The 20454-nt window shown below is 42.7% G+C and overlaps 1 protein-coding gene across 2 annotated transcripts in view; it reads right to left on the minus strand.

The window, feature by feature from the left end:
- Positions 1-20454, minus strand: part of LOC100762413 (bifunctional 3'-phosphoadenosine 5'-phosphosulfate synthase 1) — a 70255-nt gene that overhangs the window by 31097 nt on the left and 18704 nt on the right. For both annotated transcript variants that reach the window (XM_027395725.2, XM_035450540.1), the window contains exons 6-7: positions 3303-3416; positions 886-997 (exon numbers count right to left, since the gene is read on the minus strand). In XM_027395725.2, the coding sequence (XP_027251526.1) occupies positions 886-997; positions 3303-3416 (226 nt within the window). The remainder of the gene's footprint in view (positions 1-885; positions 998-3302; positions 3417-20454) is intronic.

The following is a 20454-nucleotide window of genomic DNA, read 5'->3' on the forward strand; positions in this document are numbered from 1 at the left end:
CTTAAACTCCTATTTGGATTTATATACAGAAGAAATCTATTGTGTAGAGAGGGAAGGGAACTGGGACTGTCATGTAAATCAATCTAGTTTCTAATTCAAATAAAAAAAAAGAGAAAAAAGGATGAAAAAAAAGAAATCTTCTGTGTAAAGAATCATGGACAAAAAAAATATGGACAAGACTTTGTTGACTCCCCAAGGGAGGCCTTACCCCTCTGAGGAGTGGATGAGGGGTGAGATTTGAGAGGGGGGCAAGAGAAGAGGAGGGGGGAACTGGGGTTGGTGTGCAAATTTTTTTAATTTAAATGAAAATAAATAATAAAAATTTTGAGAAAAGCTATCAACATATCTGGCTGCACTTAACCTGTTTGTCAAGACAGGTTATGATGGAAAACTAGTAAGTCAATGTGCACTAAACTCCAGGCTGAGTCATTACTGATCAGGCAATTGAGGACCACCATTGACTCTAAGGAAGAAAATCAAAATACAGTATTTAATGTTTGCAGAAAACAAACATGCAAACACAACGGACGCTGAGTTCACAGGCTGCGCAGAGGAATGGTTCCGAGTGTATGGGCACTGAGGGAGAAGCTGTCCACAGTGGGCAGGTTGGTGTGACACAGGGAACAGTGGCTTTTCTGACTCACTTTCTGCCGTTTTTAGCAGGTTTTTCTTCTTCTCCATGATGAATAACAGTCATGGGAAGGAAAAGGAAGAGTGGAAATAAAATCCATGGATCACTTGGAGTGTTAGGAACCAATATAGGTTAGTCTTCATTACTACTACTAAGAGACCATGACTAACTACCTTTATGAAAACTAACAAATACCCAAAATCATGCCATGCCTCCTCCATGCCCAGTTTAATTTTAGATGTAGACTATCTTACCATCCAGAAGACAATCAAAATGAAGGCACTGCAAGTATTCCCTCTCTCTCATGAAGCCGTTCAAAGGAGTCGCCCAACCTTCTGCCAAAACCTGCACCCACTGCATATCCACCTAGCAAATTAGAGAGTAAATAAAAAAACACTTATTTTATGTATTTATGAACCCAAGCAGCAAAAAGTGTTATAAAAAAACAAACATGTAAACAAGGTTGTGGGTCCTCCAGATTGAGGAACGAATAGAAACTCGTGGAGAACAAGCTTTTCTTCTAGCACATCCATAGTGTATTACCCTCACATGCATCCACCAGAGACAGCCTCGCCTAAGCCAGTGGCTCTCAAACATTAACGTCTATCAGACGTTTGGGAGGTATATTACACTACAGATTGCTAGATGGGCATGGTGGTGCAAATTTCATCGTAGCACTTGGGAGGCAGAGGAAAGCACGATCTTGGTGAGTTTAAGTACAGCCTGGTGTGTGCAGCAAGTTTCAGGTCAGGTCCGACTATAGGATGAGAGCCCGTCTCACAGCAAGCAGACAGACAAATGCATATTGCTTCACATTCAATTTCCAAGGCAGCAGAAGTTTTAAAATTCTGCAAATTTCCAGAACTGATATCCATGAAGACCTGGAAACTACATGTCGATAGTCACTACCTTCCTTTTGTTCCTCGTTTAACTTTTGTTTGTTTTGTTTGTTTTCAGAAACAGAGTTTCTCTGTGTAGCCCAGACTGTCCTGGAACTATGTAGACCAGGCTGACCTCAAACTCACAGAGATCCACTTGCCTCTGCCTCTCAAGTGCTGGGATTAAAGGCGTGTGCCACCACCACCTGGCTGACAGCCACTAGCCTAAACCAAAAGATACTTTACACAAAATATTTACCAAAAAGTCTCTTTCCCAGAGTAAGTTACAGACTTGTGGTTACATCCCAGCAGAACAGTAAATAACTGGTGAAGTGCATATATCATACAGCAATGGATCCCAAATGACAAAAGAAAAACTAAACACCTGGCCCCTGGTGTGCAGAAAAATGGGGTCTCCCATTTATTCCTAAAGCACAGCGGCCAGTGTGTGAAAGGGAACAGCCAGCAGCATGAGCATAGCCTCAGTGCATAGCCATTTCCTAAACCCATGAGAGTGGCCATTACTTATCTCAACTCTAGATGGCATCAGTTAGGAGCTAAATGCCTGTATCTCTGCAAGCTTCTTATGCTGAAGCCTTAGCCTTCAATATGACTAAGCAGAACTTGTGAGGAAGCACTGTGAAGGAGCAGACCTGCAGTGTGCCTGTGGGTACCATAAACTGAAACTGCAAACTCCAGGGCCAAAGAAAGTTCACCTTTAGGTCCAATACACCTTCAGATATCTCTCTTTCCCTCTGACTGTGCAAACTCTGGTCCTTCTCCATGGCCAGCTGGAACAACACGGCTTTACCCCATCCCTTCCTGGCACTCGTCCACCTAAGACCAGGTCACACACAGCCCATTAAGATCACTCCTACAGCCGGGAGGTGGTGGCACACGTCTTTAATCCCAGCACTGGGGAGGCAGAAGCAGGAGGATCTACCAGCCTGGTCTATAAGAGCTCGTTCCAGGACAGCCTCCAAAGCCACAGAGAAACCCTGTCTCGAAAAACCAAAACCAAAACCAAAAAAAAAAAAAAAAAAAAAAACAGAAAAAAAAAAAAGAAAAAAATCACTCCTACCAAAGAACTGAACAACTACAGAGGAGCCTTTGTCCCAGCCAAAAGTCTTCTAGATTCTTCTCATCGTAAATAAGAGTTGAAGGAAAAGCCAACTGCTACTCCATATTCTTATTCCTTACCCTTTGTGTGGTCTTTTCTTTTTTATGTGTTTTTAAAATATGTATAAACTATACAGTTTAAAGTTTCCTAGTATTTGAGAATAAATCAGTTTCTACTCTCTTCCTGCCTAGTTTAACTCAAGAATTTTAACTAAGAAAGGCATCTAATGATATCACTAGACACGGCTATACAACAGAACTAATCCTAATGTGTCCATTTTTCTTAATATAAGGGAGAGCCAAGTGTTGGGCAGGAAATTAGGAAACATGTTTAGAGTGGTAAAAGTTCATTCTAATTATTATGGATTAGCATTTCTTAATGTTTTAGAAACATTCCTTTCTCTCTTATGGCCCCAAATCTCACATAATCTTTGTCCTTTGATATTTCAAAATAAACAAATATGACTAAAAGCAAATCAAAGTTGGGGTAATGTGGGAATATTGTTCCCCATTAAACACAGTCTCCATCCCTGGGATCTGTGATACACACCACAACACCCTGACCTGCTACTGCCACCCTGACTTCAAACACAGCCGCTAAGCCCCACATCCATCAAGCTAACCGCTCCTCAGACGGCTACACCACTTGGCTTGAAAAGCAACGGAGAACTTACTTTATTGATTTTCAGTGCTGGTAATGCTTCGGCATCAGTTTTTGCCAAATGCAGTTTATTCTCTGGCACATACAATTCCTTCACTTCGTAGGAGGCATCCACGGGGACGATGTCCTTTACAACAAGAGAAGGCAATTAGACAAGTGACCCACCAATGCAAGTGTCCCCAAAAGGTATCCTAGTGAGAACAATCAGCACTTCTAGCAGAAAGGGGGGCTTCAGTGCCACATTCCCCCTTCAATTTTCCTACTGTTAGTTGGTCTACACCCAAATTATAACCCACACTCAAGAAATCAACATTATGCCCCATTATCTAGTAGGAAAGAAAAAAATCCTAGAATTGTCTATGTGTCAGAACATAGACATGTAAATAGAGCTGACCTCAGATGCACTGCAACAAAAATTTCAAACACAAAACAACCCATGTAAGACACCACCATTTTCCCCCTAAGTACCTTTATCCTTAGTGTCACTAAAGCCACCATTGTACTCACAAAATTAATGTTTCAGAATATGTCAGCTTCCCTCCCACAATCATTAAAAACTAGTACTTTTTTTTTAAAGACTTTATTTATTTATTATGTACACAGTCTTCTGCCTGCACACCAGCAGAGGGCACGAGATCTCATTCAAGGTGGTTGGGAGCCACCATGTGGTTGCTGGGAATTGAACTCAGGACCTCTGGAAGAACAGTCAGTGCTTTTATCCGCTGAGCCATCTCTCCAGCCCACTAATACTTTTTTTATATTCCAATCAAAGTTTCCCCTCCCTCCCCTCTTCCCAGTTCCTTCCCCAGCCCCTCCCCTCTACACACACCCCACCCCATCCACTCCTCCGCCACTATTTCTCTTCAGACACAGGAAGGCCTCCCATGGATAGCAGCTGAAAACTATTGACTCCACAAGAAACAGTCTGAACTGCAGTCAGAATTCTAAGTATGCGCCCATGACACTAAGACTGGCTTTCTTCCTGCTCATCCTACACATACTGTACACGAGAGCGTGGAGTGAGGAAGGTGGTGCAGGCACACGGGAGTGTACATGAAACACAACATATCTACTTGCACTGCTACTAGATCCCAGCTGGGTGTTGGTGGCGCACACCTTTAATCCCAGCACTCAGGAGGCAGAGGCAGGCGGATCTCTGTGAGTTCGAGGCCAGCCTGGTCTCCAGAGCGAGTTCCAGGATAGGCTCCAAAGCTACACAGAGAAACCCTGTCTCAAAAAACAAAAAAAACAAACAAACAACAACAACAAAAAAAAAGACTGGATCCCAAGACATTACTGATCCCTAAAGAATTCTAAATGAGTTCAACCACATTAACTCTTTTTAATATCAAATCTGCCAAGTCATCTCTATTAGCTGGAGCCAACTGTGGGCTTTTCATACATGTGTGCAGGCAATACTTTGTTATTCAAAATAAAACAATTCTCAAGAGAATGAAAAGATGCAGCCAGCCACAGACTAGGGAAAGTTTTGAAAAAAAAATAGAAAACTGTTATTCAAAATACACAAAGAACCTTAAAATACACAGGGAACAAAAAAAAATCCCATATTCATAGGTGGAAGAATGTTGTTAAAATGCCCACCCTATCCAAAAACGCAGTCCCCACAGTGCCACTGACATCCTTCAGAGACAGGAAAACAAACCTAAAAAACACTCAGAACCAAAAACATCAACAACAGCCAGAGAGAAAGTCCTGAATCAACACCTCACCAAAGACACACTGTCCCTGCCAAAATGACCAAAATCCACAACACAGATGGCAGAGCCAGAACTTACACCCATTGCTGGTGAGAATACAAAAAGGCAGAGACACTATGGAAACCTAAACACATCAAGCCAGCACAAGAGATGGGGGAAGCTTGCAAACAATTAAGTGAAAGAAGTCCATGTTCAAAGACATGATCCCTACTGTGTAGCATCAATGCTATTAGGAAGCTAAAACTTCTATTACAAGAAGTTTTTCAAAGCACAAAGCAACAATGATCAAAGTAATTCAAAATAAAATATTATTAGAAGAATCAAATTCTCTTTGTGGGCATAGGCATGTGTATACATGTTCATATGTGTATACACGTGTGTGAGAGTACACATGGAAGCCTGAGGCCAACATCAGGTGTCTGCCTCAGTCACTCTCCATCGTGTGTGTGTGTGTGTGTGTGTGTGTGTGTGTGTGTGTGTGTGTGTGTGTGTGTGTGTGTATGTATGTGTGTGCGCGCGCGCACGTGTACTCACCCATGACCATGCTGCAGTCCACACTGGGTGTCTTCCTCTATCAGTCCCCACCTTATTTTCTGAGACAGGGTCTCTCACTGAACAGGGAGATCATGAAATTGCTAGACTGCCTATCAGGCAACACCTAGCACCCTCCATTTCCTGCCTCCTGAGACCTCCATGCAGACTCTGCTGTGGCCGGCTTTTTATGTGGGTACTGAAGATCTACACATAGGTCTTCATGCTTGTGAGCCAAGCACTTTTCTGAAAGAGCCATCTCCCCAGCCCAAAATCGAAACTTTAAGACACACCCTACTTACAGTTATCTGCCACTCAGCATGTGACTTAGTCCACTCAGCTGGCGGTGGACTAAACATATGATGAAGTGCTTAAGTATCTGTGACCTAATGACTCCACAGCCATCTTAGTTTGCGTAGCGCAATCTATGGACGTTTGTACCACATGTCTCATCTAAGGGAAGAGCTCAAAGTGGCACCTGACTGTACTTGGTTCTATAGCACCAGAGGAAAATAATATTAATAAGGCTAAATCGCATGTCTATACCAAAAGAGGGACATGAAGATCAGGGGTAGCTGTTTAAGCACTCCCTATGGGGGTCTGAGAATCTCGAATTGATGGCCTACAGCTCTATCTTCTCAGACACTGCTCCCACATGGGGAAAAAGGAGAACATAGCTCAGCATCAGCACAAAATCAGGGAACAACACCTGGTCTCTCCTTTTGTTATAGTCAAGGCCTCTGACTTCTCAGAATAAACCCAAGAGTAAGCAAGACTACACATACAAAAGAAATAATAAAATCAGATCCCACGGCGAGGGACCATGACCAGCTTGGCCCTGCAGCATCACTCTGGGAGCAGAGCAGCATTTCCCAGAGACCTCTGTTCCTCAAGTGCCCTGCTAATCAAGGAGGAAACAGGAAGCATGTGTGTAAGGCACAAACTGCCCATAAACCTCCTAGATCTTCCATATTTCATAGTAGAAAGTTATTGCTGCATTTACTGAGGAGAAATACTACCAGAAGTCATGAAAGAAAAAAGTGAACCAAGGTAGCTTAGTTCCTCCAGTACCCCCCACCCAGCCCCTCCAGCCCCTCAACCCTCCAGCCTGACTTGGTGGATTTCACATGTAACCATGTATTATTCATAGGATGAACCCATGCCAAAGTGAATGTGTGCCAGCTTTAGGGGGGAGGGGGGGGGCATGACAGGTCAGCAGTCAGTTTCTAAGGAATGCCTAGCTTTCAGAATGCATCTAAAAAGGAAAACAATCTATCCAGATAAACAGCTTAAGTGTGCCTCTCTGTCTACTTAAAATGTGAAAAGGGCAGTTGGTAGGATTTGGAAAAGAGGAGAACAAAACGCCCTGTATCCTTCTGTGCTTGTCACTGTCATCTGCCTGTTACTCCGTTTAACTGGTCGCCTCCGTGGGTGCACTACAGGGCAAACGACCATCAGCAGTCTCTGCCAAGCCCATGGTACTTCAACTGGAAAGTGCAAGTCCAGAATCTATGTGCCCTGAGGGACAGTGGGGCATGAATGAAGCAACTGCACACACCCCACATGTTCAGCTGGACGCTCGAGGCCCCAGAGTCACACTAAGGCATACATATTCTTGGCAGCTACAAAATAAAGAACCGAAATCCTCTACCCTGGGAAGTAAACGATGCTAAGAGTAACCAATTATATAAAAGGCCATGTACTCATTAGGCTTCTATAAGGAAGAGTATAGTAAGGCTCACAGAAAGGATACAGAAGTCAGTACTAGGCACAAAATATAAGGGACACATTTTCAAACCAAAAAGGAGACAGGGGTAGCAGGAGCCCATAAGTCATTTATTTCTGGTGTTCCTACTGCGGTGATAGATGAAAGGAAGACATGAACATTTTTACCCAGTACTCTGTGATCTGTTTCTCCAGTTCTACATTTGCAGCCCTGACAGGCTTCCTCACCTCACAGCCCAGTTCCTCCTCTTCCTCACCCACTTAAAAAAAAAAAATCCAGACACTGCTGTAATCCAGGGCTGTTGTAAGAATGAAACAGCGTCGTGTCTGAACTTTGGGGCTAACATTTACAGGGATGCTCCTTCAACACACTGTTCTAAAGACTTCCCATGGCCTCCTTCGTTTGCTCTAAGACCTACCTGTCAAGGCAAAGGAAACTATGCTATCTGCCCCCTCCAAAAAGGAGGGCACTAAGGCCCAAGAGATAAGCAATGCCCCCCCCCCACTCGCCACCACCATACTGTTTTCCAATGCATTTAAACAATGCTAACAGAATTCTCAGTAAACTCTAAGGCGGGTACTATTATTAGTTCTATTTCACACATGAAAGAAATGAGGCCAGAAACTTTCCTGTTCACTATTTATAATTCCAAAAGTTTCTCGTCTATGTACGATCTTCCACTGCACTGACTGTGTTCTTCACAAAAGAGACAGCCACCATTCCTATTGGGCCTGAAACAGTTCTACTAATGAGATGTGAACAGCTGCAACCCCACGTCTTCCAATCCCACGGCAGTGGAGAAAGCCCCGCTCCATTTCCATCACTTTGGAACTCTTGGCACACACAGACTACACCATGTGGGAGCAATGACAGGGGATGTCCACATAGCCGGTCTACGCCCTGCTCTAGGAAGAGCTACTTCCCAGGTGTTTATCCTCTTTCTTTGCTGTCTTCCGGTGGGGTGGACACTTGGTGGCAAGAACTGGACCTCCCCCTTTCTCCCATATTTACTGTTGATATCTATCAACATTCTGGAGAAGTCGGAAGAAAAACACCCAGTAGACTAGTCTTTCAGCTCCATCTGATACAAGTTACTTTAAATTTTTAGCTGGTTTCCTTGGCCAGCACCCCAAGATGAAGCTCCCCAAGACTGATTAATCACAGCAGCAAGACCAGAGTACCACAACGCTCGACCACAGGGCTGGAGCTGCTGGAGCAGCATTCTTCCCTGATACGGAATAGTCTTTTTATACACTGTGGAGACGTGCTACTCTCAACGGTTTAACAAAGAACTAATGGGCAAAAGCTAGGCAGACAGAGGTGAGGCTGGACTTGTGGCAAGACAGTGCAGGGATGAAGAATGGCAGAGTCACGAGGAGATGTGGAGAGAAGCAAAATAAACTTGAAACTGAAAACAGGTAGAGCCACGTGGTAGAGAGTAGAAAAGAAATATGGGTTAATTTAAGATGTAAGCGCTAGTTGGTAACAAGCCTAAACTATCAGTCAAGCATTTACAATTAATAAATCTCTGTGTGGTTGTTTGGTTATGCTGGACAAAAAACTCCACCCACACTTCCCTCCAACAGGAGTCAGCACTCTCCAGAAACACAACTTAGAGGGTATCCACAGCTATCTGACTGTGCTTTCCCTGAACACAGCAAGACAACCTGCAAAGGAGCCCAGTGTTTCCACAGATAACGTCAACAGGTTCCTTCTGACCAGACCACATGTCTTTTTTTTTTGGTTTTTTGAGACAGGGATTCTCTGTATAGCTTTGGAGCCTATCCTGGCACTCGTTCTGGAGAGACCAGGCTGGCCTCGAACTCACAGAGATCCGCCTGCCTCTGCCTCCCAAGTGCTGGGATTAAAGGCATGTGCCATGTGCCACCAATGCCCGGCCAGACCATAAGTCTTAAAGGAATTCATTCCCAAATACTGTGCTTCAGCACACGTGCAAGTTTAGTCGCGTGCTGCTTTCAAATACCAACATGGAAGCTATAATCATTTTTTTTAAGATGAAGAGGAAGTAGTTTCATATTTTATTTTTAAGTCAAAATAACTTTTCATCACAATCATTCAACAAAATTCCTCCCTTTGCAGATTCCTATCTAACAATATTCATAAAATGAATTGTAGCCTTACAACAGGAGTGTGCAATTCTTCTGGTGGATAACCAAGGCTAAATGAAAGGTCAAGAGTCTGCTATGTTTTTCCACTGGAAAGATAAAGTTAGTATTTCTGGAATTAACAGCAGCACAATGGCATGCGTCAGTGGAAGATAGCTCTGTGTAGACTCTCAGTAGAGATGAGGCAACTGATTGAGAAACACAAAGAGAAACTTTCACATGCAGACACAGGCTGGAGAAATAGCTCAGTGGTTAAGAGCACTGGCTGCTCTTCCAGAAGATCTGGATTCAATTCCCAGCACTCACATGGCAGCTCAGAGCCGTCGGTAACTGCAGTTTTAGAGGATCCATTGTCTTCTTCTGGCCTCTGCTGGCAGGAGGCCCTCACATGCTGCACAGACATACATGCACACAAAATTCCCATGCACATAAAAATTACTTTTTTATGTTGAATGTAGACATGGCCAGTTTCTAGCACATTCTAATGACAAACCTCAGTCTCTAAAGCCACCACTAAACACCCAAAAGGACCAATACCACCTCAAAGTGAGAGTGGATACCTAGACAGCAGAACGCAGAGTCCCTGCCACATTAAGTGATTGTTCTATTTGGGACTCCTTAGGATTTCCACAGACCTGCCTGGCAATCAGAAATACTGTACCCTGGTTATTCATACAACACCCTTTACTTCAGCAAACTTCCTTCCAAACAACATACAGATCACAACCCTGGCCAGCCAAAGTCTTCACCTAACTAGACACCTCTCCCCATCTCAGAGGCTCCCAAGATCCAGGTGAGAATAACAGAGTCCTGGGCTGTTCAAGTGTCCTAGGTCAGTGAACAGTTCACATATCACCCCTAATGAAGTCTGAGTTCCAGACCTCCAAGTACAGAAATGTTAGGTGCTGTGAATTTAAATACTAATCTGATTTAAAATGCAAGATAGATACCCAAACTTTTTTTTAATCGACTAAACACTATATATGACCGATGTATTCGACATCTACATCCTTGTTTGGGTAACTGTTTGCTTCTCCCTGGAAACTGGTGAGAAGGGCAAATAATCACCATCTAAAACTAGCAATTCTTGTCCTCTCACGTGAGTCTTCCTGTAGCAGCCTGAGCGTGTTAATAAACGGTGAGCCCACACTTCCTGTTTGTCCTCTACAGTATTTGCTACACGTCTTCTGGAGCCAGACCTGCTCAACGGACTGAATTCTGGGGCACAATCATATTTTCGTGCAACTACATGCATCCAAAGCATGAGCAAATGACATTCTGAGAACACTTTAAACTGAGCTACAAAGCCTGGTTTTTATGTGCAGTATAAAATCCATTTAGAGCACTAAACCACCATTTTGTAAGAAGACAAACCTTTAAATAATTTATAGCACTAGTAAATCCAGAGTTCCTGGTAGATTTAAAAACATTTAAAATATCACTTTAGATTAAAACCAGCGGCAAGAAGCCTACTCCCTTGTGTTCTAACAGGCCAAGTTAAAACACAATCCTAGCAGGCCATCTAGTGACCGCTCAAGGGTTAGTGGAAAGAAAAGACTGAGGTCTCATGCTTGCTCGACTTTTGTGTTCTTGAATAAATGCATATGAAATAGAGCAAGTTAAGAAAATGAAGGTTCTTTGATTAAATGCTGAGATATGTCTTCTTTATCTGAATGACTATATCATACAGCCACTATGAAAAGGACACTAGAATTTGAAGTACCCACATGACCAAAGACCTCACAGCTGCAGCACCCACTTTTCTTGAACACAGAAAAATAAATATGTATCTTCCTTTCGGACAGTAAGTTAAGAATACCAGGTAGAATTCATTTCAGAAGAGTTTCTCCAAAGTAATGCTGATAAGAAAATGCCATCTGCCACTATTATTCCCATGGGCACAGCCTTCTCAAGCTCCTACGGATTTTGTTATCTCCTCACTGTGATGAATAAAGCTCGAGGGGGACCTTGCTTGGGGACCTTGGCAGATTCCATGGCAGGTGAGGGTGACCGAGGTGGAGGGACAAACATGCCAGGCAGACAGAGCTTAGTGAGAAGTTTTATTAGAAAGGGAAAGAGTGGAAGGAAACAGAAAAAAAGACAGAGAGAGGACAGAAGAGAAGAGGGAGACAGGAAAAGTCCTGTCTGCCCCAGGGTAACAGCGGGAAAGAGAGAAAGAAATCGGGAAATAGAGCTTAAGTAGGCAGATGTCTTTCTTTTAAAGGGGTCCTTTGCACCTGGGCTGACAAGGGTACTGCCTGAGTGCATTCTGCCAGCTGACAGGAGCAAGCCAGCATAATTCTTACACTAACACAAAGCCACAGCCAATGGGAAGTGCATTATACATTTGGTCCTTGCACCCAGTTCCCAACACAGAACTTCAAGTTTTGAATTGCCTGAGTGACAATGTCTTTCATACAGAGAGACTCTTGGTTGACATGTCCTGGACAGCTTCTAGGTGGAATTTTGTCATCGGAAGGATTACCTTGACTACAGGTTGGTAACTTTCAGCCTCAACTCATTCCTACTTAATCAGTCATCATCTACAGAAAGCCCCTAAGAACCCATAAACAACAGCCTTCATAGGTTCCTCGGTTGGTATCCGTGTGGAGACGCTAAGAGAGGGGCAGCCTAAAGAAGGCACGGAAACTTGATTCCCTCTACCCCACACTACCCTATACATCCCTTCCATGAAGCTATTCCTAAACTGATAATAAGTCAGTAGCAACCAATACAGTGCTTTCCTGGGTCATTCTGACCATTATAAAGCCTAAGAAGAGGTACACTGAGTTTTAGAAAGAGCTGGACGGAAAAGTGCATTTCTGATTCCTATTTGAACAGGCAGTCTTCTGAGATTGGGCCCTTACCCTGTGAACTAAACTAATTCCAGAAAGGTAAGAATTGAGCTGAGATGTTGGGATCACTCCAGTGATGTGAGAGGGAAGACAACCGGTCACTTCGAGGAAAAACAAACAAAACCCTTAGAACTGAACCTGAAGCAGAAATAAAGCTGTCCTTAGTTTATTTCAGGAATTAGAAGCTGTCATTAGAAGCAGCAATGGGTTTTATTAGGATTCCAACCAAGGAGGGGAGCTATGCACATGAGATAACAAGAGCTGTCACAGGCAATTGCTGGAACACAGCCAGCAACCTTTCAGACAAAACACTTGTGCAAACCCCCCTGTCCACCTTGGACTGTATGCCACCCATGTTAATGATCCTTGCAGCCAAGAACAACTGTTCCAAACCAACTTTTAGAACCTCCTCACTTGCTGCAGGATATAGAAAAATATATTTCAACAAAATACCAAAGCTATATATTCATAACAATAACTCCAGATTCACTAAGGGGGATAAAGTATATATAGTGCAATCATCTAGAGTCAGAATACTATGAAACAGTTTTATCTCTGTCTTGCTGCAGGACGTAGTGGTGCATACCTTTAATCCTAGCACTCCAGTCACAGGGAAGACAGGATCTCCAATTCAGCCTTGGTAGAGGTAAGAGCTACTGGCTGGCTGCTTTGCTTCTCTGATCTTCAACGTGAACCCCAATATCTACCTCTGGGGTTTTTTTATTACACATGTTACAAATAAAACTCACAGGGACATTTCTCAGTGCTCTGGGGCACCCAAATTCAGTTCATAACACCCATGCTAGGCAGCTCACAACCACCAGTAATCTTAGCTCCAGGCAAAACAATACCTTCTATTGACTTTTGTGAGAATGAGGGCATACATGTGAGTGCAAGAGTGTACTTGAGCGTACACACACACACACACACACCTTTAAACAAAAACAGCCTACAAAGACCTTATTTCCCACCATGTAGAACATTTCACATGATCTAGTCTCAAACCAGAGAGATTTCTTTTTCTGCATAACGAACATCTTTTCCAAGTCAGGCAGTATTGTCCTTGATTTTTCTCTAGGGTACTTACAAAGTATTCTAAAAATACTCACTCTTTCTACACTCAGGAATCAATTCTAAAGGAAGTAAAAGGGAATTGGATGAAAGAGTCATATTTCAATAACAAGCTAGAAAAGAGAGTGATTATAACATAGAAATGGTGGTTCGTTAGAAAGCTCTAAGTGCGGACTGAAGAACCCACACTGTGACAAGGCCAACCCCACCTGACTATTCTTAGATACATCCCAAACCCAAAGCTGCTTTTCATCAGTAAAATGACAACAATTATAATTATTCCTCAGGGCTTTAAAGCACATTAAATACACCAACACCACCGACAAACCTAACACATGGCCTAACAGAGTAACAATAGGCCTAGCAAGCTGTTCATGGCTCCCACCTCTGCTCCTGGGATTCTCTTTCGGCACAGTTATAGTCACACGGGGATGCTGATCAGTCAGAACCTGTCTTCCCGTCCCCGCTCAGGCATGTACTGAAACTGATTAGGTTGTCCTCCTATCTTAAACCACCGCTGTACTCATACATCGCTTCACCCTCCAGTCTCCTCTAGATCCCACCATGTTCCCTCCCTGACCACCTGTGGAAACTCTCACAAACACAGCTGCAATAGTCATGAAGGTGAATTGCATTTCCCACCGTTGGCTGGACGGAGTGTGCATTATCCCAAGAAACCACTCTGCGGGAAAGCAGCGCTCATGCCACCAACTAACAACTGTGACCCAGCATCTTCTCACCGGCTTCTCCATGTGCCCTAAGGCTTATCTGAGAGTCGACTTTACTAGGAAACAATCAACAATAGACATGGTAGAACATGTGTGTGTCTTCCTCCAACTGTAACTCTGAATTCTACATCATGCTACAAAAGCAGCAGCGTAGACTAATGTACAAATGGTCATCCTGTCTACACACCATAAACTAAGTAAGAGTGGAAGGACCAAACATGTAGGTCCATAAAGCGGCTGTACTATCTGGTCAGGCGCCACATCCCAGTGTTTGCTGTAGTGTCTACCACATATGGCTCTGAGTGGTTGTCCAGTTAACGAGATTCGCCATGCACAACAGAACAGTACTCGTGCTGTCAGGGAGGTCGTTTGCTTAGGAAAGCATTTAGCTGAAATCCTTTACCCAAATAAGGATAATGTCAAGAGAACAAATTACAGTAGTAGGGCCCTGGACGTCTTCTCTGTGATCACCCTGCTTTGTGATAAAAACAGCCTTCCTAAGAAAATTTCTGTGTTCTGAGCCCATACAACCAGAATCACTTTCTAGACCTAAACAGAAGTATAAGGAAAAGACTCCTAAAAATAATGCCAAAGATACAGAAAAATCATTGTGAAATCCCCAGAAACAGAATCTAACACCTCCATAAGCAAAATCTCCTAACTGCTCTGAAATACTCCCAAGGTTTGTGTGTATGAAATGAGACAACACACAGGAAAAACGGAGTGCACAGAGCTCTTAGAAACAAATGTCACAGACATGGGGGGGGTGCACAGAGGCTCGGGGGTTAAGAGCACTGACTGTTCTGTATCCCAGCACTCACACGGCAGCTAACAGTGGTCTGAAACTCTAATTCTAAGGATTCTAGCTTCCAGGAGCACTGCACTATATAGTGCAGACGTGTGCAAGCAAAACACCCATAAACATAAAAGAAAATTAAGAAAATCTTTAATTTAAAAAAAAAACTACAAGGGAGAGGATATCAGAAGAAAAACTGGGAGGGAAAATGAGCCACTGCCCCAGTTTCTAGAGGTTAGAAAGGATCACTGTAAAAGACGTGAAGCAGTCCATGTGTGCCCTTTATAATACTCAGCAAGGGCCGAAGGATGATGAGTGTTATACATTTCTAAGCCTCTTTTTGAGACATTGGGTGAAACTGTCCAATCACCACATAGTCTGGCAAGCCTAAGATAAAAAGGATTATTAATTCATTCTCTAAGATGAAATAAATTAGGAGGAAGGCATTAACTAAAACTACAGAGATTAAGATAAACAATGGAAAGAGAAGGGAGAAAGAGGACTGGGAGAGAGTATATACGATGGTAGATCATACATACATAATGACAATATATACAAAGGTATGCACCTTAAAACCAAACTAAGAAAAATTATCAACACAAATCACCTTAATTCTATTTTTTAAAAAAGAGGGAAAATGAGCAATGAAGAAGGAAACACTGGGGGTAGAGAGATGGTTCAGGGTGAAGAGCACTGTATGCTCTTCCAGAGGACCCAGGATCAATTCTCAGCACCCACATTGCAGCTCATAACCGTCTGTACCTCCTGTTCCTGAGGATCTCTACAGACGTACACATAAGCAAAATGCAAACTTACATAAAACAATTTTTTAAACAGAAAAAGGAAATACTTAAATTAAGCTTCATAGAGATAATTCTATGAATGATGCATCATGAAATAAAAGGCACAGAACAGAGGTGTGGTTACAAAATCAGAGTGACACTGACCCTGTCCTCTGACCAATAGGGAAAAACAACATGTAAATCACATGCTTTCAGGTACCTGCAAGTCTGTGCCTCACCTACAGAACGACAGTGAAACCCCAAGCAGCCTTGAATATAAAGTATGATCTTGTGTTGGCTGACTCTAGTATAATCTTTGGTCCACACAAGAGTACCTCTGTAGTTTCCTAGGATTCTGTAAATCATTTAAGAACTGATGACTACACAAAAAAGATAAAAATAATGAAATTAGACTACATAAAACTTTTTAACTTTCATCTGACAAAATTCAAGTAAAACAAAGTAAGTTCAATGCAGTCAAATGTAAACAGGCCCTATACTGAGCATGAATAATAGCTGACCCTGGAGAAACTGGAGCCTGTGGTACATTACAGGTGATTACTAACTAAATTCAACCCTCTACAGGCACAGTGTGACAGATACACCAAGAGAGGTCCATAACATAAGCATGTCCAGCCTTTTAACATCCCCATGTCCTCTACACAGTCTACCTTTGAGGACCACACAACCAATGATAATGATGAATCCCCAAAACAATCTCATAATGTTTAAATAAGGTTAGTTTTATGTTGGGCTACGCTCATAGCTACCCTATACCACAAGTTGAACAAACCTGGTCTTTTAAAATTAAAAAAACAGGGCAGGTAGAATAGCTTGGTGACACAGCTCTTTTGGGTAGAGTGACTGATGACCACAAACAAAGCCCAGGGTTCAATCCCAGGTTCACATTACCCAGACACAGTGGTGGTGTACACTGTACGCCCAGTCAGTGCAAAACAAGCAGAGGACATCAAGAAGTTCAAGTTCATCCCCAGTTATGTGGAAAGTATAACGCCAGCCTGAACTACAAATGAAAAAATATTATCTCCAGCCAGTGAGATGGCTCAGCAGGTTAAGTAAGGTACTCACTGCCATGGCTGACAACCTGAGTTCAATCCTCAGAACCCACACAGTAGAAAGAGAGTTAGCTGTCTTCTGACCTCCATGTGCTCCACGGCACACACCTTCACAGAAGAGAGAGAGAGAGAGAGAGAGAGAGAGAGAGAGAAATAGATGTAATTAATTAAGAAAAACACTATCTCAATCTTTGCTATGTGCTCAGATGCAATATCCAACACTCAATAAATTTATGAGATAACCAAAAAGGAGAAGAAACACTCATGGTCAAGTGCCAATGCCATCAAAGCTAGATCCAAAAATTACCCAGAGTTTAGCCATTAATCAGGACTTTAAATGGTGACTCTGATAGGAAAATAACTGATTGATAGGATCCAGTAGAATGTGGTCAGCACACATGAATCCCTGGAGAACTTCAACGGAGACATACATGATAGTGAAAAAAAAGCCAAATGATGGTAGGGTTTTAGTTGGAAAGTGGGGTGGCAGGGGAGGAGGGGAGGGAGAAGGGAACTGGATTGGCATGTAAAATAATCTTGTTTCTAATTCAAATAAAAAAAATCTGAAAAAAAAAAAGCCAAATGATGACAAAATTGGCTTGGGTTTTGTGTTGTTTGTTTTTATGTGTATGAGTGTTTTGCCCAGCAAAACATGCGTATGTATGTACGTATGTATGTATGTATGTATGTATGTATGTATATGCCTGTGTGTATGTATGTGCATGATATATGTGTGTGGTACCCTTGGGGGCCAGAAAAGAGCATAAGACTCCCTGGCACTGAAGTTACAGGGAGCTATGGACCTCTATGTCAGTGCTGGGAATCAAACCAAGGATCTGTAGAAAAGCAGTCATATTCTTAACCATCAAGCCAATTCTCCAGCCCCTACACTGTTAGTTAATGATTATCACGGATTAAAAACTCCTGAGAAAGGCATGGTAATGAATACCTTTAAACCCAGCACTCAGGCGGGAGTTTGAAGCAAGCCTGACTTCCATAAAGAGCACCAGGACAGCCAGACTTACATAGAGAGACCCTGTCTCAAAAAAAAAAAAAAAAAAAAAAAAAAAAAAAAAAAAAAAAAAAAAATCCTTCTATAAGCTTGTCAATATATTGGGTACAATAAGGAATCGAGAAACTTAAAAATAAATTAATTCAAATAATTAAAGTTATTTATTAACTGAAAAAAGCAGGGCATCTGTGCAACAATAGCTCACTGTTTAACATATGGCTAACTGGAGTCCTTGTGGGAGAAGAGGTGATGGTGTAAAAGAAACATTTAAAAAGAGAAAGGCTAGACTAATGATTACACTGGACACATATACTGAAGTGACAATAGCTATACACATGTAAGCTACTGTACATCAATTAAAATGAAGACACATTTTAAAACAATGTAATGGCAAAAAAATTTAATTAAAAATAAATAAATAAACAATGTAATGGCCATGAATATCCAAAAATCAATAAAGTGTTAGGCAGGATGGCACACACACCCACCTGTAAACTCAACACTGGGAAGGCAGAGGCAAATTGGAGGCTAGCCTGGCCTACACAGTGAGTTCCAGGCCAGCCAGGGCTACATAGCAAGAGCTTGTCTCAGACAAATGAAATGACTGTAGAGGGACATCTTCACAGGACTGCAAGAAAGAAAATCGACCTGGCCAACATGCCTTCTAAGAAGAACAAGCACAGGAGGAATCTCAGAAACAAACCTTCCCAGACACTCCTCTCCACCTCTAGACACACCTTGCACTACTGAAACACGGTTTCTAACACACTCCCCAAGAGCTCCGTGCTCCTTTTTCTTCTTCTTTGGCCTACAATACAAACCCCCAGGATGGAAGTGTGGCTGATTATCCTCTGCACTGCTAAGGGCCTACATTTGTTACTAACTTCAGTAAGAGGGCTTTAATTAATATATGGTTGGTAGAGATGAGGAAAGACTGCCAGAACCACTTTGGAGAGCTGAGAGGGAAGCCGAAGGCAGAGTAATAGAAGTTAGTTACCAGGAAACCTAGAAACTGAAACTGAAGATGAAGAAAAAAAAAAAAAAAAACAATGGAATCTTGAAATTCGCAGGCAAATGGATGGAACTAGAAGAAACCATCCTGAGTGAGGTAACCCAGTCACAAAAAGACAAACATGGCATGTACTCGCTCATATATGGATATTAGACATAGAGAAAAGGATTATTAGCCTACAATCCACACCACCAGAGAAGCTAAGAAACAAGGAGGACCCTAAGAGAGACACACATGGTCCCCAGGAGAAGGGGAAAGGGACAAGATCTCCTGAGCAAATTGGGAGTGGGGAGTTAGGAGAAAGAAAAGGGGAGAAGAAGACATGAGGGAGCAAGAAGATTGAGTCAGAAAAATACAGGAGAGCAAGCAAAGAGATACCATAATAAAGAGAGACATTATAGGCTTAAAAAGAACTCTGGCACTAGGGAAATGTCCAGAGACCTACAAGGATGACCCCCAACTAAGAATCTAAGCAATAGTAGAGAGGCTTCCTTAAATGTCCTTCCCCTATAATGAGATTGATGACTACCTTATATGCTATCCTAGAGCCTTCATCTAGTAGCTGATGGAAGCAGAAGCAGACACCCACAGCTAAACACTGAGCCAAACTCCTGGTATCCAGTTGCAGAGAGGGAGAAGTGATGAGCAAAGGGGTCAAGACCAGGCTGGAGAAACCCACAGAAACAGCTGACCTGAGCAAGGGGGAGCTCATGGACCCCAGACTGATAGCTGGGAAACCAGCATAGGACCGACACAGACCGCCTGAACATGGTGTCAGTTAGGAGGACTGGGCAGTCTTTGGGATCAGTATTTATCCCTAGTATACGAATGGACTTTGGAAGCCCATTCCACATAAAAGGGTACTCTCTCAGCCTAGACACATGGGGGAGGGTCTATGTCCTGCTCCAAAGGACATGACAGACTCTGAAGATTCCCCCCCATGGAAGGCCTCACCCTCCCTGGGGAGCAGAAAGAGGATAGGATAGGGGGGTCCATGGGGGGCAGGGGAGGAGGGGAGGGAGAGAGAAATGGCATTGACATGTAAAACAAGATTGTTCCTAATTTAAATAAAAAAAAACCTTCCTAAGACAATGCCATTGGCCTAAAGGTAGTGATCAGAGCATCAGCACCACACACATGCACATATAAAACACATACACATAAAATGTCAGAACAGTGAAGTCACTATTTCCTATTATTTCTATTTATTCAGAGAAAATGTTTGAATAAGAAAAATAAACTCAGGAGGAAAGCTTTATGCTAACTACCTGGGATATATGTTATAATTCAGAAAACTTCAAAGGTGAAGCATTTAGACACAGAAACAAAAGCTCTGAAAGACTATAGATGAAAGGGGATTCTGGTCAGAACTCTGTGCATAAAAAAGAAGTCCAAACACCATCACCCAGTTAGAACAGAATGGGGGATGATGGCACACCATCACGCACAGTAGAAGTGGCCAGCAAAGGCAGGACACATGACAAGCAGGTGAACACTAGCATGCCTAGTTCCACCATCCACACAGAGGCTCAATTCTCTGTAGCTAAAATGAACTGCAGAACAGCGGAGTGAATAAAGAGGTAATAGCAGTTTAGAGGAAAGAAAAATTATTTCTAAAACCGTAACAAAATCCAAGGGAACCACATATCTGTTATTGGGCCCTCATGTCTCACGCCAGAGCCAGAGAGCCAGAGAGAGGTAGTAAGTCAGGAAGCCTCCCTCCACAGGACCC

Source organism: Cricetulus griseus (assembly GCF_003668045.3).
Source record: "Cricetulus griseus strain 17A/GY chromosome 1 unlocalized genomic scaffold, alternate assembly CriGri-PICRH-1.0 chr1_0, whole genome shotgun sequence".
Taxonomy (NCBI): Eukaryota; Metazoa; Chordata; class Mammalia; order Rodentia; family Cricetidae; genus Cricetulus; species Cricetulus griseus.